This window comes from Furipterus horrens, unplaced genomic scaffold (assembly GCF_987537825.1).
Source record: "Furipterus horrens unplaced genomic scaffold, mFurHor1.1.pri manual_scaffold_4, whole genome shotgun sequence".
In the NCBI taxonomy this organism is placed as follows: Eukaryota; Metazoa; Chordata; class Mammalia; order Chiroptera; family Furipteridae; genus Furipterus; species Furipterus horrens.
In genome coordinates, this window is record NW_028327174.1 from 56,393,238 (window position 1) to 56,415,275 (window position 22,038).

General features: G+C 56.6%; 3 protein-coding genes across 3 annotated transcripts; 2 read left to right on the forward strand and 1 right to left on the reverse strand.

Annotated features, from left to right (window-relative positions):
• The first annotated feature begins 800 nt into the window (after positions 1-800).
• NXPH4 (neurexophilin 4) lies at positions 801-10,436 on the forward strand. Its single transcript, XM_090275625.1, has 2 exons — positions 801-999; positions 8,894-10,436. Exons 1-2 carry the CDS (start codon positions 943-945, stop codon positions 9,755-9,757), a joined length of 921 nt encoding a protein of 306 aa, XP_090131751.1. The 5' UTR covers positions 801-942; the 3' UTR covers positions 9,758-10,436.
• Positions 10,437-12,197: 1,761 nt separating this feature from the next.
• SHMT2 (serine hydroxymethyltransferase 2) lies at positions 12,198-17,124 on the forward strand. Its single transcript, XM_090273448.1, has 12 exons — positions 12,198-12,315; positions 13,277-13,474; positions 13,947-14,026; positions 14,204-14,404; positions 14,713-14,794; positions 14,948-15,070; positions 15,197-15,336; positions 15,648-15,813; positions 16,000-16,099; positions 16,192-16,347; positions 16,429-16,536; positions 16,651-17,124. The coding sequence occupies exons 1-12, from the start codon at positions 12,283-12,285 to the stop codon at positions 16,776-16,778; spliced, it is 1,515 nt and encodes a 504-aa protein (XP_090129574.1). The 5' UTR covers positions 12,198-12,282; the 3' UTR covers positions 16,779-17,124.
• Positions 17,125-17,293: 169 nt separating this feature from the next.
• COXFA4L2 (cytochrome c oxidase hypoxia associated subunit FA4L2) lies at positions 17,294-20,087 on the reverse strand. The gene is made up of 5 exons (XM_090273449.1): positions 19,737-20,087; positions 19,487-19,592; positions 19,039-19,127; positions 18,167-18,227; positions 17,294-18,024 (listed from the first exon to the last, which is right to left on the reverse strand). The coding sequence occupies exons 1-5, from the start codon at positions 19,898-19,900 to the stop codon at positions 17,968-17,970; spliced, it is 477 nt and encodes a 158-aa protein (XP_090129575.1). The 5' UTR covers positions 19,901-20,087; the 3' UTR covers positions 17,294-17,967.
• Between the last annotated feature and the right edge of the window lie 1,951 nt (positions 20,088-22,038).

A 22,038-nucleotide genomic window follows, 5' to 3' on the forward strand; every position in this document is an offset into this window, starting at 1 on the left:
CAGAGACAGAGGAGGAAGGGGACAGGGATGGAGAGGAGCTCATGGTGAAAGATGGGACAGTGAGAAGCAAGGGATAGATATTGCACCAATAGTCCAGGCAAGGCGGCGCTGAGGGGGACTTTCTGCCCAACCCCCACGCAGGGACATTCTGGGACACGCGCGGTGGGGATCAGCGGTGGGGGTCTAGGGGCAAAGGTGAACGGCCGGTCTAGCAGAGTCGTCCTGAGACTGTGGAGGTATCCTGGGGGCGGGTGGACGGGCTCCGGGCGCCGTTTGTCAGCCCTATTGACAGACGTGATGGGGTTTCCGTCCGTGATCAATGATTCTCATCTCCCGGCCGAATGAGCCGCGGGGCGCCCATCCATCCCCGTCAGCGGTGCACGGCGGCAGCCGCCCGAGGCCCCGCCCGCCTTCACCTCGGCCTCGACCCTGCACTTGTCTCGGGACCCACTTTGGCCCGCAGCATCGAGGGACCCTGGTCGTGCTGGGCCGTTTGGGGACACAGTCCCGAAGCTCGAACCCCACGCCCTGCCCTGTCCTCCTCGTCGGTGCACAGACCCAGCCTCTCGGGTTCTCCGTCCCTGGCGCTGCGGCCCTCTCCGAGTCGCACCTGGGCCGGGGGCGTGTCCGGGGCGTGTCGGGGTGAAAGTCACCTTCGGTGCCCCCCAAGCCGGGCGGGAGGGGGCGCGCAGGGCGCGGCCGGGATTGGAGCACCGCGGAGCCCCGCCCCCGCCCGCCGCCTGAGTCCGACCCAACTTTCTCCCCCGCCCGCGCCCCGCCCCCAGCGCCGCGCTCGCTCTTAGCGCTCGGTCCTCTGGCCTCGCCGCCACTCCGCCGCTCCCGCAGCCGCCTCGGGCGCGCCGGCCGGGAGCCTCTTTCCCTCCGCCAGGCAACGGCCGTCCCCGGGACCAACTCTACCCGCCCCGCTCGCCGCCTGGGAAGATGCGGTTGCTCCCGGAATGGCTTCTCTTGCTCTTTGGCCCGTGGCTCCTGAAGAAGGTAAGGGCAGCAGGGCTGCAACGCAAGCACAGGGGTCCGGGACGCAAAGGTTCCAGAGTGCAAGGGGCTCCGTGAGCCGTCCCCGCCCCCAGCCCTAAGCATCCCAACTTTGTGCGGCGTGGGGGACGCAGACAACAGACTCCCCGATCCAGGACAGGCGCTCTCCCAGCGCAAGTTGACTAAGGGGCAGGGGCAGGGGTGGAGGCCCGACTCGGATCTGGCTCCGGGCGCGGCGGGGGAGGGGACGAAACAAGACCTGCGAGTGCGCCAGACGGTGCGGGAGTGCGAGACAGACAGACAAGCCAGCGGGGTGTCAGCCTTGCTGCCTTGCCGCGCCAACCTCGCTTGACACCCTCGCTGTCTGTCCTTCCACCGCTCCTCTCGCGCCTTCGCATGTCTCTTCTCTGTACTTGTTACCATGCCAGGTGGGCACTGTGTTCCGAACATACACCGCCCGAACACACGTGTGCACACACGGACGCACACAGATGCGGCCGAACTAAGCTACAGTCTCCCATCACATTTACCGCGGAGACACCGTCTCCCCTGCACAACCTCACTGACACACCCCTCTCTGGCGCCGGCTGATGGGGGGGTAGGGGCTGTCTGGAAGGGGAGTCTCTCTTCCCGTCCCCTCCATGCCCCCACCTCCTTAGGCTGACTCTTTCCCTGAGGATCCTGGACGAGGACCCCGAGGCTAAGGGGGCCCAGGCTTGATCTGCCTCCCTCCTGACTTGGAGACTTCAAGTCGAGTACACAGTATGCTCATTTGTGCTGGTGTAGAGTGTGTGGGGCAGCGTGTGCACCTGTGTACACGTATGTGTCCAGGGGCAGCCAGGTTTGGGTTTCTAGTGCTGGGGACCAGGGTGCGTGTGCACGCCAGTATGGTGTGTGGTGCTGGCTTTGAAGGGCTGAGTGCAAGTGCCTTTTTCACAGGGAAGCCATCTGTGCCCTGCTGTGTGTCCCACAGTGGGGACCTAGGCCCTGGCCTTCTGTCTTGTTCAACCAGCTCCCCTGCACGCTGCCTGTAACCTACCTAGTCAGGGGGCAGGCAGGTGGCTTCCTAAACCTCTGCTTCCTGCACCCAACCCCCAGCCCCTGAAGAGGCTGGAAGGGGTGTATCTCTGCCCCCAACACTTGGACCCCCCCCACACCTGCTCAGCCAAATCACACTTAGCTGCTCCAGCAGCACAGGGAGTGCCCAGTGAAGCTGGTGATTGAACTCCCTGATTCTCCCAAACCAGCCCCATGACCTTGAGGGGCTGGAAGGTGGGCTGAGGAGCCCCCTCTACAAAAACTGATTTCATCAGCTGGAACTTCTTTTATACTTGCTGCCCAGCTTTGCCCTTAGAGGAGTGCAATGCCCCAGAGCCCACTTGCACTGTTCGTGAAGGCTTGGGGGAGAGGGAGGAGGAATGGTCCTCCCTGCCCCCTCCTTTCTATTTCCTTCCACTGTCCTCTCCACTCTCCCCATCACATAAACTCCCCTGTGGACAGATCTGGTTTAATTTCCTTTGCCCCCTGAAGGGGAATGAAACATCTGGTAGACTTGAGGGAGCGTAAGCATGAGGATGTGAGCAATGGGGATCTAGCTGAGTGTGTGTGAGAGCTGCAACTGTGGGTCTCCCAGTGGGGGAGTGTGTATCTGCCATGTAGTCCAGCTTATGTGTGTGTGAGAAGGGGTTTGCCTGTGTGTACAGACTGTGGGTGTGAGGCTATTTATAAACTGTGCATGGGGAGTGTGTGTAGAACAGTGTTTGTGTGTCCAAGTACCTATCTGTGTGTGCTTGTGTGTACCCGTAAGTATGACTTGTGCACATGTGTGAACCCCAAGATGTACTTGTGTGCTGCGGCCCATGTGTTGTCTGTATGAGTCTCCAAGGTTTGTGATTGTGTATCTGAGTGTTTGTGGTTTTTAGTGCATTTGAGTGTGGATATTGGGCTGTAAGTCTCAGGATGTGTTCATGTATGAGTGGTGTGTGTGTGGGGGGTCAGGGCTGTCTCAGTGCCAGTGTTGGCAGTGGGTTGATACTGGGTAAGAGGCTGGTGGGGAGCAGTTTACAGGGCAGCTCTTTAGGTAACCCTAACTGTCAACGAGAACAGCCCTGCTTTCTCTCACCCTGTTCATTGGCCCTCTGCCAGGAGCTCTTTCTCTCTCCAGGCTGCAGAATCCTTGTCTCCTCTCAAGACCTGGGACTCCTGGCTTCCATTGACCCTGGGGCTCTGCCCTCTTGGCCAGGTCTTCTTCAGGATCTTTCTAATACAGTCTGGGGTCTGACTCTTTCTCTCCCTCTCTGTCTTCCCGACTCCTTGCCAAAGCATCTGCCTACTGGGAGAAGCAGCAGGCAATCAATAGTTACTAATCACTAATCACTAATTACTAATTAGGTGGGGGAGGGCAGAGGTGGGGCCCTGTGGGACCTCCCAGCTCTATCCTGCCTGGGGAAGGATTAGGCACAAGCGAGTCTCAGGGCCAGCTGGACCCAGCCACACGTCTAGCTTATTTCTCTTGCCTCTGCAGCCCTCTCTAGCCCCCCAGCTAATCTCTGGCTGGGCCACTTAGGCACGTGCAGCCTGGGCTAGGGCCCAGAGATGTTGGTAGGGATTTGGGGGTAATCAGGGCCGCAGATGGGTTAGGGGCACAGGAGAGGGAGTCACTGTGCCAGGTCCCTTGGGCCAAAGCCTGTGAGTATGGAGAGGTACCCACTGGAGAAAATCTAGAGTGTCCGCGGGTGGGAGCCAGGGAGAAGCTGGAGATCCAGGACTGGGTGACTGGAGAAGATGTGAGGTAATTGAGGGACAGAAGCAAGGAGAAAGGATCGCTAGAATCAGAGAGAGCTACGGGATCATTGGGAAGGAGCGAGATAACATTTAAAGAGACCAGGTAAGTGAAGAGGGCATCGCAGGGGTCAGAGAGAAGTCATTGGCAAGGAGACTGGGGAACTTTGGACAGAGCCCCGCAACTTCACATGGGTGGGGTCCAGGAGGGGGGCAGATAACAAAGAAAGGTCAGGGTGAGTGGGGTGAGGGTCCCAGAACTCAAGCGATTCGGGGCGCAGCGGGGAGTTTCGGGTCGTTGGATGGAAGTGAGCTGCGGGGCGGGGGTGGAGAGCAGGGAGCGCTGCCTTGAGCGCTGGAAATTGGCGAGTCTCCCCCCCTCTCCCTCTCCCACCCCTCCTCCATCTCCACCCCGCCCACTCCCCCTCCAGCTCCGGCTTCGGGAAATTACATCCCCGCTCCGCGGCTCCCACCCACCCCCACCCCACCGCGCCCTGGAGCCCGCGCCTTTATAGGCACATTTATTGCAATAATAAAGTGAGGCGCAGGGCGGGGGCGGGGGGCGCTGTTCCCGGAGGGACCGCGCCGGCTCTAGGAAGCAGGGAAATAAAATAAAATAAAATAAAATCAAAATTCAGATAAAGGTGAGCCTTGCGCTGCAGGCCGAGAGCAGGCTGGCAGACGGGGCTGAAGGGGAGTTGGTACCCGGCCCAAGGGCAGAGTCGGCCCCACCAGTGGTCCCTGCCCCCCTCACACTATAATAGAGTCTGGAGGGAGGTATCTGCACCTCCACCTGCCTGTCCCCCTCAGCCTAATCGTTCCCTTCTGCCTTTTCCTCTGACTTGTCTCCCACACCTGTCCTCGGCTCCTGTCGTCGGTCCCTTTTGTCCACTCCCTTACTTACCCTGGTTTTCTCATTCCAGTCCCCATTCACATTCCCCTTCCTCATCCCCATCCCCTGGGTTTCTGTATCCCTCAATATCCCTGTTGCTGCTCAATAACCATTCCCAACCTCCCATTTCTGTTCCCACCCGGCATCCCATCCCCATCACCCAGCCTCTATCCCTTTCTCATTCCTGCCTGTCCCCAATGCCAATCCCTCATCCACCAACCCTGTCCCCCCCCCCCCACCCTCATTGTGGTTCTCATCCCACTCTGTCCCCTCTCTTCCTTCCCCTGGTCCTTACCCCATCAGCATCCCTGTCTCTGCCCATTGCCTGTCCACCATTTCTGATCTCTTCTTCATCCCTGTCCCTACCCTTGTTCCATCCTCATCTCTGTACCCAATACCTGTGCTTCCAGGTCAACACTCCCAATCCCCCTCCAGTTCTGTGCCACTCCTTACCCCAGCCTGTCCCGTCCACCCCACTTCTGTCTTCACTCCTATCTCCATCCCTCATTCCCAGCCAGACCCCAGCTACTCCACCCTCCCCTGACTGCAGTGCCCCCACCTATTTCTAGGTGCAAGGGCTCAGGACACTCTTCCCTCCTTGTCCCTAACCCAGGCCAGAGCGCTGTTCCTTCCCTGACCACAGGGTGCTGTCCCCTCCCCTGTAGGAATCTTAAATAACCCTGCCTGACCCACACAGCAGGAGAGAAGCTACCAACCAGTCTGGAGGCCCTGGGGAGGTGCACCCTGCAATGCGGCTGGGGGGCTGAAAGTCTGATCCTCCACCCATTCCCAGCGGTCCCATCTCAAAACAGCACACACACACCCCCAGCAGAGTTTGTTCAGCAGCAAGAGGCAGCCTCAACTCCCCTCCAGTGCGTGGGCTCACTGCCCTGGGGGTAAAGCACTCCTGGTTCTGCTCCCACCCTGCATGGGCCTGGAGGCGCCTGGTGAAGCACACCCCCCACCCACCCCTCATCCCTGTCTGCCACTGAGCACCTCCAACACCCCCACCCCCGCAGCCAACAGCCTGGCTAGCCTCTCCCCTCTGCAAATGTCACCGCACTCAATTAGCTTAATTAAACCAGCTCTGGATCAAGAAGGACCCCTCCTCGGACAACACCCTGCTCGCATGTTAGCCCTAGAAGGTGGGGGGTGGGGAACAGTACCACGTATTCTGGGCAAAGAGGGGCTCCCTTGTCACCCTGTTTTCCCCTTACTTCCACCCCCATCCACAGCTACAGAGAGACAGACAATCCAAAGCATAGAGGAAAAGAACCACAGTTAGAGACAGAAACAGGGAGAAAAATAGAATCATAAAAGGAAAATTAGAGACAGAGTGAGGAAGAGACTGAGAGACAGAAAATGAGACTGAGAGGAGAGTCAGGGAGAGATGTTGGAAAAACAGTGAAAGAGGGAGAGCAAGAGAGGGAGAGGGAGCGGGCGAGCAAGGAAGCCAGAGGGAGGATTTTATTTTATTTTATTCCATGTTCCCATTTCTCGGCTCGTTTCCTCGCAGACTCTTGCCCCTCTCTGTCCGAGCTCCCACCCCGCTGCAAGGTTGCTTTGGCTGCCCCCCAACTCTTTCCTTTTATCTTAGCTGTCTCTGATGGGCTGGTGGGGGTGCAGGTGCCCAAAGTCCAGAGATTTGTCAGGACCAGAGAAGCACAGACAGAACCCCCCTGGCTCCTGGCACCCCCACTGCCCAGTCAAACCTGCTGCCCTGTCCCAGCGCCTGCATGGGAGGAGTTACTAGATGGAACCAGCCCTCCACAGTTCCTAGGCAGGGTGCGAGATTTTGGGAGCTGCTGGGGAGTGCTGGGGGTGGGGTTGGCTCAGAGGCATTCGGGGTTTGTAGCAGCATGCTTCAAGGACTGATGGAAATCCCTGGAAAATGCAGTGGTTGGGCCCAAAAGGGTGAGGAGGTTAGGTGTCAGAGTTCAAGTGCCCCCCAAGCCCCACCCCTCCACTTTTCCTTGTAGCTTCACACACTCCCTCTCAGGCCTGCCCTCAGGGTGTTAGCTGCCGACTCAAGCATGTCTGTCTGAGTCAATCACTCTTGCAGCCCCCACACCCCTCACCTGAGCTGGGAGAAGGTATGGACGGGAGGAGGAATGAGGGGGGCGATAAATATGTATGACGATCCGGTGGCGGCTGCATTAATAACCCAGGATCGCAGCGCTGCAGGGATGGGGACCAGGCGGTGGAGATTCTAGCCCAGCAGCTTGATTCTGCCATTCCTGTCCCCGTGGACACATGGTGTATACACATGGGTATGTACAATGTGGAGGGGGACACCCGTGCTGTCAGGCCTCTTTACCTACCCCGAGCTCAAACACCAGGGACCATTCATATACAGCTCACACACATGCACCACCCTGCTAGGGGAAACACACTGAGAGAGCATTTGTTCTATCCTTGTGGGTATACTGACACATACCCTTTAGAAGGAGCTTGACACATGGACATAGCATGATAGAAACTCACACAGGAAAAGTGACACACCCAGAGAATCACACACAGCCAGCCTGGCATACAACTAATACCAGTCACACAGATGCAACTACCACAAGCTGATACACAGCCTCACTCAGATTAACACACACAGCCAATCCAGGTACACACACAATCCAGGCACACACACATGGCTATCACAGACTGACACAACAGACATTGAGCCACCACAAGCACGCAGACACACATATACACACATCCTCCACAGACTGATAGACATGGGCATACAGACACACATGTACATGCAGTCACCAGGGCCACACACATAACCACCATGCACAGCCACCCCAGGCAGACATATACCCATCACCATAGCTACACACACAGTCTCTCCAGGTAGACAGACACACACAATATAACCATCCTGGGCTAACAGAATCACAACCACCCCAAACTGACACATTCAGTACTCCCTCCCCCCAGTATGAACCCGCAGGCGGTAAGGGCCACCCTAACTGCCACAGCTAGCACAGCCTGACTGACACACTCTGACAAGCACAGCTTCCCTCCCTCCCAGTTCCCTTGCTGGAGCGGCATCTCCATATTTCTTCCTCTAGCTCTGACCGACTGTCTCACTCCCGGCCACCCCTACACCCCCACCCCCAGATAATTGATGGCCTGGGCCTGGCCCCGCTGCTCCCGCCTCTCTATCTATCTTGTACTCGCGCCCGCGCCCGCTCTGTCTTCCAGATTGCAGCCACCTGAGACGCAAGGAGACGGGTGGGGGGAACTAGGGCGGCTCCTCCTGCTGCCTCGCCTCTGAGCCCAGGGAAGAACCACCAGGCGGCCTCCTCCACAAAGCAGGACCACTGGAGGCGAGGAGGAGTACCCTGTGTCCCCCAAGCCTTAACCCACAGCTCCCAGACTCTCCACTGCTCTCCTCAGCTCTACCGATTTCCCACACTCTTCCCCACAAGGGAGTAGAGGATGAGGCCTTGGTGGGGGCTGTAGTCTCCGCAGGGCCATCTGGAGGTCTTCACCTCTTTCTTGATGCTGGATGTTGACAGGGGTCATGGCCTCACTTGCCTGAGTCAAACTCCTCCTTGGCCCATTACTCTGAACCAGTGATTTTCAACCCATGGGCCGAAGCACACTGGTGTGTCCAAGAATTTTTACAACATGCGCTACCTTACTATTTAGTCAAGGGCATTGAGCTCTTTTCCCATAGGTTGTCAAATAAAGAAATGACAGCAGCCAACACAATAGCCGTCAGGTGTGAATGAATCAAAACTATATCAATTTTTTTTTGAATCGGATTGGCAAAAGAACAGAAGTATTTTTTCGGTGTGCCACAGAATTTTAGTAATTAGTTTATGAGTGCCATGATGTGAAAAAGATTGAAAAATTGCTTCTCTGAACCAGCCAGGCTCCAGGCTGGAGGAGACCGAGTGCCAGTCCCCCTGTGCAAACCCACATTGGCACGGGCTTTCTCAGCTGCATTGGAGATCTGGAAGAACATAAGGATTCTCAGTGTCATTTTACAGCGCATCTGTAAAATGTAAAAAAATGTGAGGCCTAGATAGGTGAAGTGACTTGGCTTGAAAGGGCTGCAGGTCTACTCTGATGCACACCCCCGGAACCATTCGCTGAGGACTGACCGATTCCATTGGGTCTCCTAGTGGCTGTGCAAAGGGACTGGCTTGGGTAAAGCCCTGGTGTGGTGCCCAGGGACAACCCTAGGGTCCGTTTTTCTTCCTCTTTCTTCTCCCACAGGCCGTCAGTGCCCAGATACCGGAGTCCGGAAGGCAACAGTACTTGGAGCTGTCCCCCGCTGCGGCCGAAGGGGGCGCCCCTGGCCAACGGCTCCAGGCAACGAAGTCTTCCGACGGCCTGGGCACAGCGCGCGCCTGGAGCTGGGCCTGGCCGGCTAACCACACCGGGGCACTGTCCCGGGTGGGGGCCGCGGGGGCGCTACCTGTGCAGCGCACGAAGAGAAAGCCGTCTATTAAAGCGGCCCGTGCCAAAAAGATCTTCGGCTGGGGGGACTTCTACTTCCGGGTGCATACCCTCAAGTTCTCACTGCTGGTGACCGGCAAGATCGTGGATCACGTGAATGGGACTTTCAGCGTGTACTTCCGCCACAATTCGTCCAGCTTGGGAAACCTCAGTGTTAGTATCGTGCCGCCCTCAAAACGTGTCGAGTTCGGGGGCCTATGGCTGCCGAGCCACGCCCCCCACCCTCTGCAGTCTACGCTGGCCTTGGAAGGGGTCCTCCCTGGGCTGGGGCCCCCGCTGGGGCTAGCGGCTGCAGGGCCAGGGTTAGGAGGCACCCTTGGGGGCGCTCTGGCGGGCCCACTTGGAGGCGCGCTGGGAGTGCCAGGGGCCAAAGAGTCACGCGCTTTCAATTGTCACGTGGAGTATGAGAAGACAAACCGCGCACGCAAGCACCGCCCGTGCCTGTACGACCCGTCGCAGGTGTGCTTCACCGAGCACACGCAGAGTCAGGCCGCCTGGCTCTGTGCCAAGCCCTTCAAAGTCATCTGCATCTTCGTCTCCTTCCTCAGTTTTGACTACAAACTGGTTCAGAAGGTGTGCCCAGACTATAACTTCCAGAGTGAGCACCCCTACTTTGGATAGTGCACTGCGCACTCGCCCCAGCCCTGAGCTTCCCGCCAAATCCCGGCCTCCCTAAATGAGACTCTCCTCCCTGTGCCCCGAAAGTCCTGTGGCACCCTTCAATTCTGGGGGTGGAGAGGAACAGCCCTCCGGGGACTATCACCTGGCATGGGTCCCCTTTTCCTTATGGGGAGTGCCTCTGAGGCCCCCTCAGGCACACTCCAAAGTGGAGGAACAAGAGCGCAGCCCCAGAATAGGAGGTCCAGCGTCCCTTACGTCCACACTGGGTCCCCTTTATGCCCCTGGCGTTGGACTGGACACTCCCTTTGCCCGCAGCTTTAATAACGCCTGGCCTGACACCCTCATCCTGCCCTGACTTTCTTAATCCCAGGCTCTTGTTCTCCTGCTCCACCCTGTCCCCATGTAAAGACTGTAAAGATGTGTACGCTGTGGCCTATCCCCATTTCCTACTGCCTGCCACACGCCTGTCCCTCTTTCCCGAAACCCCCATTTAGGGTAGTGGAAGTAGTCTCCAGGGCGTAGGCTATGACTCTGGCCCCTGCCCTCTGCCTGCCTTCCTCCAGTCCTTGCAGTCCTGCTCCACCTGCCCCTTTCTGGCTGCTTCCTCTCAGTGGTATTTTTTTTCTACTCCAAAACAGACGGGAAAGGGAACAAAAAAATAAAATGAAATCCAATACAATCCTGTGTGAGACCTTTGTAAGGAAAGGGGGAGGATAGGTGGATTTTTATGTCTGGCAGAGACCTGGCTAGGTCCTCCTCATCCGGTGGCTCGTGGGGAAACAGAGGCAAATATTGATGGAGCTAGCACATTGGAGGTCCTCCAAGACCAGATCAGATAGAGATGAGGACGACCCTTGGGACAGGAGTCCTTCCAGAGGTGTGGATTTTCCTCCCAAAGGTGGGCAGAGTGAAACTGCAGTAGATAGGATGGGGATTAAATTAAATTTGAGAGGGGACAATCAGCCGGCTATTTGGGACGATTTGGGGGAGGAGGTATAAAGGCCTCGAGTTCCCATTCAAGGAGATGCAGGGACATCACAAGCAGAGCGCTGACAACCTGCTAAGCTCCGCGGGGCTGGCGGCGGGTGGGGGAGGGGGAACGGTGTTTGCGGCATCTGGAGTCATCGATCTTCCTTTTTCTTCCTAATTTCGTGGGCGCTGAGTTTGCAGAGGGATGAGGGAGAGAGGGAGTGAGGCCAGAGACGAGGGGATGGGGGAAGGGACAAGAGAGAGTTTGGAAAGCGGGGCTTCGTCGCCGCTGCAAGCCTCCTGAAAACAAGGCCCCCTTCAGCCAGCTGCCCACCCTCCCCACCTGCTCCTCCAGCTCACTCCTGCAACCGTGGCTGCTAATTTTATCCGCCCCCAACCCTGGCCGGGGCGTTAATTGGCTGCGGCTTCATTAGCGGTTCTCAGGCTCTGCCGCCCCCCCCCCCCGACCGGGTCTAGGGAGGGAGGTACACACAAGCTGCCATAAGGAACGACGCCTTGTCTCCAATCTTCCTTCGTCTTTAGTCCTGGGTCAAGAGAGAGCAGTGTTCTTCAGGGGATCTCCCATTGGCTTCAGCGGGAAACTAAGTCAAAGGTGTGTGTGACTCAGACATGCCTGGGAATGAAAAGTCGGTAAGGGGAAAATAAATATCTGATGGATGGGTGGATGAGTAACAGGATCCACTGAAAGGAGAGAAGTGGGAAGTGGTTCTGGGTAAGAAATTGGAGGAAGGAGAAGAACCCAGTGGACTCCTAACACCAGGCTTATTGCTGGAAAGGCCTGAGAACACTGGAGGGAAGAGTGGGAGGGAAGGAGGTTAGAGCTCATGGGAAACTCCTGAGGCCTGGTATGAGAGTCAAGTGGGAATGGTTGGAATTAGCTAGTTAACCCATCTGGGCCTTAGTTTCCTCACTTGTAAAGCAATAATAAAATAGTGTGAGATTAAATGAGATTTTGCATGTGAACTTGCTTTGTGATGGATTGTCCTCCCCTCTTCCCCTGATTCACAAAGCTGCCTCCTCCAAGACGATTCTTTCCTCCTCCTCCTGTGGGAGTAGAGTGAGGTGCTCCTGCCTGTAATTGCACCTGTTGCATTTGTTACCTGTTCATTTCTTGATGTCCCAGCAGTCAGTAATCTATTCCTATACTTATGGCATGCCAGGGAGCCTAATAATGCTAGGTATTCAGTAGTCCATAAATGGTTGTTGTCTGGAAGGCAGAGGAAAAAAAACAACACCACCCTGAGGATCTCCAGTACAGTGAGAAGATGGGGCCGTAGTAAATCTCTTTCCTTTCAGGCAAGAGCCTCTGACCCTCGAGCTACAGACTGGAAATGAAGCGGAAGAAAGGTAGAAAAAAACTACAATTACCAGAAGACCATAGAGGGGTCACCTCACGCATGCGTAGATTTCTACTCTTAATCCCGTGGTTTCTACGGCTCCCTCTTCTAGCGCATGCGCTCTCCGATCAGTCTTTCCGACCCCTTGGTTCCTCAAGCCAGAGTTAGTGGCTTCACCTCCTGCGACTTTGGTTTGAGATGCTGCCCTTCTCTTTGCTCTGGGCAACTCGGGTAAGAATGGGGCTCCGGAGCCTGGGGGACCAGTAGAAAGAAAGCTGCCGTCCTACCGTAGTATTTATTTACAAACTATGGGGTTCTCCTGGCTTTTCCACGCACGTAGTCTGGGTCTTCCCAGAGCCGACTCTCCAGCTAGGGGAATCCCCGAGACCCCTGGGTGTGCCCGGTATAACTGGGGGGGCCACTCTCCATTCCGGTAATTAGAAGCCTCAGGGCCTTGTGACTGTTCATTCCACATGGCACTGGAGGAGAGAATTGTAACGGATGCCCCCCGTGAATCCTGTACTAGCGAACAGCAGGGTTCCCAGCCTGGACAGGCAAGCTTAGTCTTTCTTCCAAATTATGAGCCCTGCAGATGATGCAACCAAGCCCCGCTGCTTGCATCAGGGGTCCCCTGGCTCTCTGGGCTGGAAGGAGGTGTAAAGGGAGCAGGGCAGAGGACTGGATGTAGTTTTTGGCTTCCCTTCCATCAGACCCTCCCACCCCTCTTCCCCTGGGACTGCTAAAAATCTACCCTGCTGCCTCCGTTGTTCTGAAAGCCCCCTCTAAGTCTATTGTATTAATCCCTTGCAACTGGCTCCGCACTGGGATGTGTTTATGGAGGCCTTACATAGGGAAGACCCTTTCGTTCCTGGAGGTGGGGAGGTTCTGGAACCTCTGATTTCTAGAAGACAAACTTTAAACTTTGCCCTGTAGCTCTGCAGAGTGGTTCATGGGTCAAGGTGGAGGAGGATTCTGAGGTGAGGTGAACGGACCAAATTAGAACCACCCCCTGGACATTGATCTCAGCCTTGGCTCTAGAACTGGCTTTTGGAGGTGGGGGTGTGAAAACCGGAACAGGCAGGCTGGACAACTGGCTGCTGGCTTTGGAGCCAGAGGGCCCACTAAACATGGCTGATGGTTGTTGGGAGACTGTCTGGACGCTTATATTTGACCCTGGCTTTTCCTCCCCTAGCCTCTGCAGAGATGTGGTCAGCTGGTCAGAATGGCCATACGGTGCCAGCACAGTGAGGCAGCCCAGGCCCAGAATGGAGAAGCAACCAGCGGCTGGACAGGCCAGGAGAGTCTGTCAAACAGTGACCCTGAAATGTGGGAGCTGCTCCAAAGGGAGAAGGACAGGCAGTGTCGTGGCTTGGAACTCATTGCCTCAGAGGTGGGGCATGGGGAGAGGGGCTGAGGTTTGGGCCACCATGGGTACAGGAAGAAACAGGTTATCTTGTTACTGTTTCCACAGATCTCCCTATCAGACTCAGGGCCTTCTTGCTGGGCCTTACCTCCCTCTCTTCTTACTGTCTTCTGAAGCAAAGGCAATCAGTCTGGGTTGTGGGATGGGGGTATTAGAGAGCTTCCAGAGCCTTCCAGGGCCCCTACACCCAAGAGAAAAGAGGGATCTGGAAGCACAGGTATGAGTGAACCGGTGGCCTTGCTGGGACACCTGTCATGGCAGCTGAGTTTCTGAGGATGCTGCCTCTGACCATGCCCCAAGCCTAGCAAGGAACCCTGAATGCACAGAGCTTTCTGTAGAGCCCAGCTCCTTGCAGCCCAGGACTGTGGCATGGTGGGCTGTGGGCATCCAGGAAAAGGGGCTCAGTACCTTCTGACATTGCCCCCACCCTTCACCCCAGAACTTCTGCAGCCGAGCTGCGCTGGAGGCCCTGGGGTCCTGTCTGAACAACAAGTACTCGGAGGGTTATCCTGGCAAGAGGTGAGGGCTAAGCACCAAAGGGCTGGAGGGCAGCCTCAGAGGTCGTGCTCCCAGTGGGGGACACCTGCCTGTACTCTGGTGTGTTTAGAGAAGTAGCCTTCCCAGTCCTTTGCTGTTTGTCAAGGGGCATGTGGAAGCCTTTCTCTATGCCCTGATATGCCCCCCCCTCCTGTGCAGATATTATGGGGGAGCAGAGGTAGTAGATGAAATCGAGCTCCTGTGTCAGCGCCGGGCCTTGGAGGCCTTTGACCTGGATCCTGCGCAGTGGGGAGTCAATGTCCAGCCTTATTCGGGGTCTCCGGCTAATCTGGCTGCCTACACAGCCCTTCTGCAGCCTCATGATCGAATCATGGGGCTGGACCTGCCCGACGGGGGCCAGTGAGTATGGATGGGGTGGCTGACGGGCTCAGTGGCCAGTATGGATATGAGACAGGAGTTATTTATTGAACACCTAATATGTGCAATGTAAATGGAATAGGCCTCTCCCTCTCCTTCAAGTTACAGTGCAGGAAGAAGATAAGACCCCAGTAACCAGTGCTTAGCACAGAGTGGACAGAAGCAATGAGGGTGGTGCATGCTAGGAGCAGTTTTCCAGAGAGAGAGGCCTTTGAAGCGGGTCAGGAAAGGAGTGGTTAATTCTGGGTGTTACTCCACTTGCCTTCTTACTTCCTCTCCTCCCCTCCCAGTCTTACCCATGGCTATATGTCTGATGTCAAGCGGATCTCAGCCTCATCCATCTTCTTTGAGTCTATGCCCTATAAATTGAATGTAAGTGGGTGCTCTGGTGAGTGGAGAGGGAGCTGCTCAGGGCCTGGGAACCCTCTCCTGGGAAAAGTGAGGGGTGGCGCCCTGGGAAGCCCTCAGGGTCGAGGAGAGTTGCCCTGCTTCCTAAGGGCTTTAGTGTTTTGTGTCTCTGTCCAGCCCAAAACTGGCCTTATTGACTATGACCAGCTGGCCATCACTGCTCGACTTTTCCGACCAAGGCTCATCATAGCTGGCACCAGCGCCTACGCTCGCCTCATTGACTATGCCCGCATGAGGGAGGTTAGTGGAGGGCTGGAGTGCCTGCTGCTCCCCAAGGGGTGGTGGAGAGATTTTGGAGGAGGGGCAGCCTTGGGCAGGCCTGTCTGGGCCCTACGCAGACTAAGGCCTGTTTCTGTACCTGCCCAGGTGTGTGATGAGGTCAAGGCATACCTGCTGGCAGACATGGCCCACATCAGTGGCCTGGTGGCTGGCAAGGTGATCCCCTCACCTTTCAAGCATGCAGATGTTGTCACCACTACCACTCACAAGACCCTTCGAGGGGCCAGGTCAGGCTCCCCTGAGATCAGGCCTTGCCTTTCCCTGACTTCATGCCTTATTTCCAGGGCACTGTTGGGCTGGATCTGAGAGGAACTCATTCTACCTAAAGAGTTCTGCCCGGTCTGAGTATTCTCCTTCTCTGACTTACGGTGGCAATTTCCCACCAGGGTGCTTGGGAGTGGGAGGGAGGGTCTGCTCCCCTAGACCACTGAAATGAAGCACACCCAGCAAAACTGAGGTGGACTCTTGAGAGCCCTCAGGGGCCCAGACCAGCCAGCTTCCTCTGTTCTTCCCATCCTTGCCCTTTCTCTTCATACAGGTCAGGACTCATCTTCTACCGGAAGGGGGTGCGGTCTGTGGACCCCAAGACTGGACGAGAGATCCCTTATATGTTTGAGGACCGAATCAACTTTGCTGTGTTCCCGTCCCTGCAGGGGGGCCCCCACAACCATGCCATTGCTGCAGTGGCTGTGGCCCTAAAGCAGGTTGGGGAGCCTACTACTGGGGAGAGGAAATTTGGTTGCTCAGATCCTGTATCTTGCCAACGGAGGTTGGAACTGTTGAAAGGGAAGGATCAGGAGGGAGGTCGAAGCTGGGGACAAAACTGTGCTGGAGGTGGAAGAGTAGAAAGGGCAGGGCTTGGGTACTAGGCGCTGGTATCTCATCTCCAGGCCAGCACCCCCATGTTCCGAGAGTACTCCCTGCAGGTTCTGAAGAATGCTCGGGCCATGGCTGATGCCCTGCTAGATCGAGGCTACTCACTGGTGTCTGGTGAGCGAAAGGGTTGGGTGAGAATCTCTGTAGCCTCAGGCAGAGGCCCAGGACTCACCACCTGCTTTCTGCCCCCACCCCCCACCCCTTAGGTGGCACTGACAACCACCTAGTGCTGGTGGATCTACGGCCCAAGGGCCTGGATGGAGCTCGTGCTGAGCGGGTGCTGGAGCTTGTGTCCATCACGACCAACAAGAACACCTGTCCTGGAGATCGAAGTGCCATCACACCAGGGGGTCTACGGCTTGGTGAGACCTTAGGTTCCAGGAGGGAAGTGTGGTTGCCAGGTGGACTTGGGCCATGATAATCATCTTCTGGTTCTCTCTCAGGAGCCCCAGCCTTGACCTCACGACAGTTTCGTGAGGATGACTTCCGAAGAGTTGTGGACTTTATAGACGAAGGGGTCAGCATTGGTTTGGAGGTGAAGAGCAAGACCAGTGAGTAGGCCAGATGCCCCCTGGGCCAGCCAATTGCATTCACTATCTGCCCTTCCCCCAGTGATGTTACTGCTTTCTCTTGAGCTCTGACCATTTTTCCTCACCCCTCTCTAGCCAAACTGCAGGATTTCAAATCCTTCCTGCTCAATGACCGAGAAACAAGACATCAGCTGGCTGACCTCAGGCAACGAGTGGAACAGTTTGCCAGGGCCTTCCCCATGCCTGGTTTTGATGAACACTGAAGGCACCAAGGAAATTAAGCTCATAGACCGAAGTTATTCTCCTTCCCTCTACCTGGACTGATGGAGGGTCACCTATCTTCCAACTTTCTGTAGGAGGCGCGAAGGCCTCTCACTTGGGGGAAGAGCCAGGTATAACTTCCTTCCGAGAATTTGTAGCTGTGATGTCTTTTTGTAAGAAGACTTAGAAGAAGGAGCTGGGGGCTTTCTGCCCTAACATTTCCCATTATCTCAGTGTTATAGACTTGCTGCTCTTTCTTGGGAACAAGGGAGTTACCCTTGCGAGCCAGAGGAAGGGTTGGGTAGGCACCCTCGTTTCTGTTTTTAATCTAATAAAATGCTAACCTGACCCAAGCTTCTGTTACTGTGGGAGGGGGTCCCCTGGGCCAGGTGGTGATTTGTCTCCCTCCATGTGTTCCTCCCTTCCCTCCCACCACCACCACAAGGACCCCGGAGGCTGCAGCCTCCTCTGTCTCTGATCAGAGCCGACACCAGACGTGATTAGCAGGCGCAGCAAATTCAATTTGTTAAATGAAATTGTATTTTGCCCACGGCTGCTTCTGTTTGATCTCAGGGGACAGAGGGGAGCAAGGAGGGGTGGGATGGCAGGGGGAGGCCCAGGTGTGAGGCTGGAGGGGGTGCTGGTTGGTTCCGGAGGCACGGGGGAGGAGCGCACTGCCCCTCCCCGGGCATAGAGGTGCCTCATCCACAGCAGGCTAGGCATCAGGCAATCAGCCCAGTCGAGCTAGAGCAGCGCCTCCCTGGGAAGGCGCCCAGAATCTGGACTAACGTGGGGCCAGCCACGTAGCTTGGCACTCTGAGGCCCCTGCTTGCTCTTGGCTCACCAGTGCCACGCTCGGCACGTAGCCTGTGCCACACCCTGCAAGGCCTCCGTAGCGCAGCAGAGGGGCCAGCTTGAGCCTTTTGGATCTACCCGGCTACTGCCCCACCTCTTAATTTCTCCTCCCCCTTCGTGGGACTCAAGCTGAGGGTCAGAGGCACTTCCGCTGCAGGGAGCAAGGGAAAAGGGTGGGGGTGGAGCTGCCTCCCCTCCGCGTGGGAACCAGGCCTTTGTACTCAGGAGCTGGACAGGGTGGCGAGAGTGGCGCCCTGGGGGCTGGGGGCAGAGGGTGGAAGAAAGGAGGAGGCTGGCTGAAGTTGCCGAATATACATCGATGTGCCCCAACCAGGCTCAGAAGTCTGGCCGGTCCTTCTTCAGCTTCTTATAGTCGGTGGAAACTGCAAGGAACTATGGGGGAGGGGGGGTTGCACTGAGTGCCCCAGGCCTCTCTTTGGATGCTGAGGGGTCATCCCGGGGACCAAGAGTTGAGAGGATGGAGGTGCAACCCTAGAGCCACCACCAACAGGTACCTTGTATTGGTCAGAGTTACCTTGTATTGGTCATTGGGGCTGAGGCGGTTCCAGGGCTCTGGGTTGTTCTTTCTGTCCCAGCTGTGAGGAGGGAGGGGAAGGGTTCGGTTTTCCTCTCCAGGAGCTATAGGATTCTAGAGCCTAAGGTAACACCCAGGATCTCTGCCTCTACCCCAACCCCCGCCCCATCCTACCCTGGGGGGCTCATTTCCTGGAGACTGACAGGAAGGGTGCATATTAGCAGTTGCTGGCAAAACAAGGCTGCCACCATTTTCAGAGTGAGGACAGACGAGGGACTGAGAAGCTGGCCCAGTGACTCCCGCTTGCACCTTAGATCAGCCGGGCAGAGCAGAGCAGCGGGAATCAGGCAAAGATCCGGAAAGGCTGGGGTTTCTGTGATGTGCCTCGAATTTTGACAGCGAGGGGCATGTTCCTGACTGGAGGACCCCCCTCCACCCACGTACACTGTTGCCTCTGGCTTGGCGGTAGAGTCTCATTGTCACCCTGGCCCCAAAGGTGCCCCCAGGCGCTCAGCTCTTGACACCCCCAGCACCCCAGTGTAGATATTGAGGTACCCAAAAGGCCACAGGCCGACGGCAGAGTGGCGTCGCCTTGGCAACCGGGCAGGGGAGCTGGGCTTGGTCGGCAGCCCGAAGTGAGCCTAGTCTGCAGCTACAGAAAAGAGTGAGGTCGGGTGGGCTGAGGGGGAGATGGGCTCCCGCAGGTTAGGAGGGTGTTCCAGCCAGGTGAGGCGGTGCGAGTCAGGGGCAGGTGCGCTGCAGGGGAATCCCCACTAGAAGCACCCATTCCCACCGGTCCTGAGACGCCCACTCGTTCCTGCCCCTTCTTGCCCCATCCAGGCCCATGCCAGCGTCCCAAGCCCGGCCTTTACCAGACGTCCGGGCTCCGCAGGGCGAGCCGCAGCAAGTAGAGAGCAGCGCTGCCCATGCCCAGACCAATGAAGCCAATCATCGGGATGAGCTGCGGGGAAGACCGAGGACACTTCAGAATCAGCCCCCTCCCCATAGTTCCTAGTTGCCCTTTACAAGCTTTACTGCCCAGCCGCCCTCACTCCCGCCTGGGGACTGGCACTCCCTCCCTTCTGGGAGAGGGGACCTGGAACCTCATGCACCACAGCTCCTGCCTCAGTCTCCCTCACCCCACAACGAGTCTGTCTGAGGGGGGATTCAAGGGACATGGGTGCATATTGCAGGGATAGTTGAGGGCACCCTGGAAAAGGTTAGCAGCACTGGGGAAACTAGGCAAGAAGAGGGGACTAAGAGATTTGAGGGCTGCAAAAAAGTTAAGAGTTAGAATAGGTGGCTCGGGACCAAACTCACAGCAGGATGTCTCTTGATCTGTCGGTAGAAGCGGGTCGCGAGACTGGTTCCTGCCATATCGCCTCGGCTGTCTGGTCCTCTCCAGCAACTGGCTCCCTTGCTCCTCCTGGGGTCCCGCCCCCGGTTGGGGAGGGGTCAGCCCAGCCCAGCCCAGCCCAGCCCAGCCCGAGGCGCCTGACTCACGCCCACCCCCACCCATTTCTCTTCCTCCCTCAGTTCCAGGCTCGGGGCGGGAAGTATTGTTGGGGACCTGAGGAATTTCTGCTCCTCCGCTCTTTCCTTCGGATGCCCGAATCGTGCCCCACGGGACACCAGCATAACTGGGGCTTTGCGCTGGTCTGCGGGAGAGGCCTCACAGGCTTTGACCCAGATTGATTGGCAGGGGATCCAGAAGTGGGGGGAGGGACTCGCCATGAGACAGGCTGGCAGACAGACCTCCAGAAAAGTGCAGATGTGCACGGTCAGAGGTGGCACCAGGAAGGGCCAGGGAAGAGCAAGGGCATCTGCAGTGCTTCCCTGACATCCCTAGAGCAGCGATTTTCAAACGGTGTGTTGTGGCACATTGTTGTGCTGCAAGAATTTTTTCTTTTTTTTAAATTTCTTTTGATTTTTTTTCTTTTTCTTTTTCTATTTCTGCTGCAAGAACTTTTAAAACATGCACTACCTGACTGGTCAGGGGCACTGACGTCTTTTCCCTTAGATTGTCAAATTAATAAAATGACAACAACTAACACAACAATAGCCATCTGGTGTGGATGAATTAAAATTATACCTACTTTTTGTCAGATCAGCAAAAAAATTTTTTTGGTGAGCCGCAGAATTTTAGCAATTAGTTATGTGTGCCATGAGATGTAAAGGTTAATAATAGCTGCTCTAGAGCATCCAGGAGCTAGCTGGTTCTGTAGGCTCTGGTTCTGCCCCCACCACAGTGTAGTGGAAGGAGGAGGGGGACAGGCAGTGCAACAGAACTAAAGATGCCCCTGCCCTTCTAGTCCTGGGTGGTTTCTCCAGGTTGTGTTGTGTTTGGCCTGAAATAGTGTTTGAAGGCCAAGGGAGCCAGGGGTTTCTTAAACAGAGTAAGACAGTTGTCTAAGTTTGGGGGCTTGAGAAACTTGTTTGCCCTGCTTACCTTGAGTAAGGATGCAGGTGGAGCCACTCAAGAAGGCCATTATGCCCCTGGCTGTGACGGAGAGGAGGAGAAATGGAGCGAGGAAAACAGTTAAGGAAAGATAGACAAGATGTTGAAGGAAGAAAAAGAACAAGACACGCAGAAACAGAGGTGCAGAGCAAACGATTGATTGCCACCCTTTCCGAAGCTAAATCAGGTGTATGCAATGCTGTCAGGGTGAGATGGCTCACTGACACGCTTTGGGGAACGTGGTTTCCAGGGACTCAGAAGCCCACCCTAACCACCTCTCCCTCTCCCACGCTAACCTCCCCACTCTCTCTCCTTGCTGCCCCCTGGGCAGCTGGATCCTACTGAGCTCTCCACTTTTCCCCTTCAGGGCCCTGTGGGGGCTTGGGCAAGGGCAAACTGTGCACCCACCCCGGGGACCCTCGGGGACAGGGAGGGAGGGGGCCCTACCTGAGGGTTTCATTCCTTTCCCTGGCGCTGATACGTGCCCCGTCCCGGGCGCTGACAATCGCGGCTGTAATTAGACTGCGGGGTCCCAGGTTCTCCGCCTCTCTCCGGCGGATAATGAGATAAAGTGTCAGAGACACGGCGAAAACAAAGAGACAGAGACTTGCTACAAGGCGTGTGTGGCGCGGGGGAGGAGGACTGAAGGGATGTCAGAGCCCAGAGCAGCGCAGAGCCGGGCCCGCCTGAGCACCCGCACTACACCGGACTGTGGAGTGGGGTGTCCTGTTACCTTTACATCCCAGCGCTCCTGTCTCTGGGAGTAAAAATCAATCCTGGAATTCGAGCTCGAGGGCCACAGAGTTGGGCTGCACAGGTGGCTCTAAATGGCACAACTGGTGCACCAGGACCCCGACAGGGGCGCCTGGCCCCTGTGCTGCGCCCCTTTGCTTCGCTGGCCCTCTCCAGCCTTCCTGCGTCCTTTCTTGTGAGTTCTGGCCTAGCACGTCCCCCGACCCTCCGGCGCACTCCTTTCCTAGAGCCGCCGCCTCGGATCCTCCAGTCTTTAACCTGCCTCCAGTCTCCGAGCTCCTTATCACATTATTACTTCTGGCCTCCCCCGGGCACTTTGACCTTTCACCTGCTACTGGTGCCAGTCTCTGGCCCCTTCTTTGAGACCCTATTTCTAAGCCTTCTCCCATCTCTGGATCATGGTCACTAGTGCCGAGCTGGGACACAACTTCACAACTTCTTGGATTCCGGATCCCATCTCTCCCCCACTTTCCCACCAGAAGGACGCAGGCCAGCCCGACCCAGCCGACGAGGGACCGCAGAGGTCATTAACTGTGGGTTGGGCGTGGGTCCCACGGGGACCGGACTCCCAGCGCAGCATAGCGCAGGACACTATTTCGCGTGCAGGCGGTGCTGCACGTCGAAGGAAACTGGATTCGGCGCTGCGAGCTGACTGCAGGGG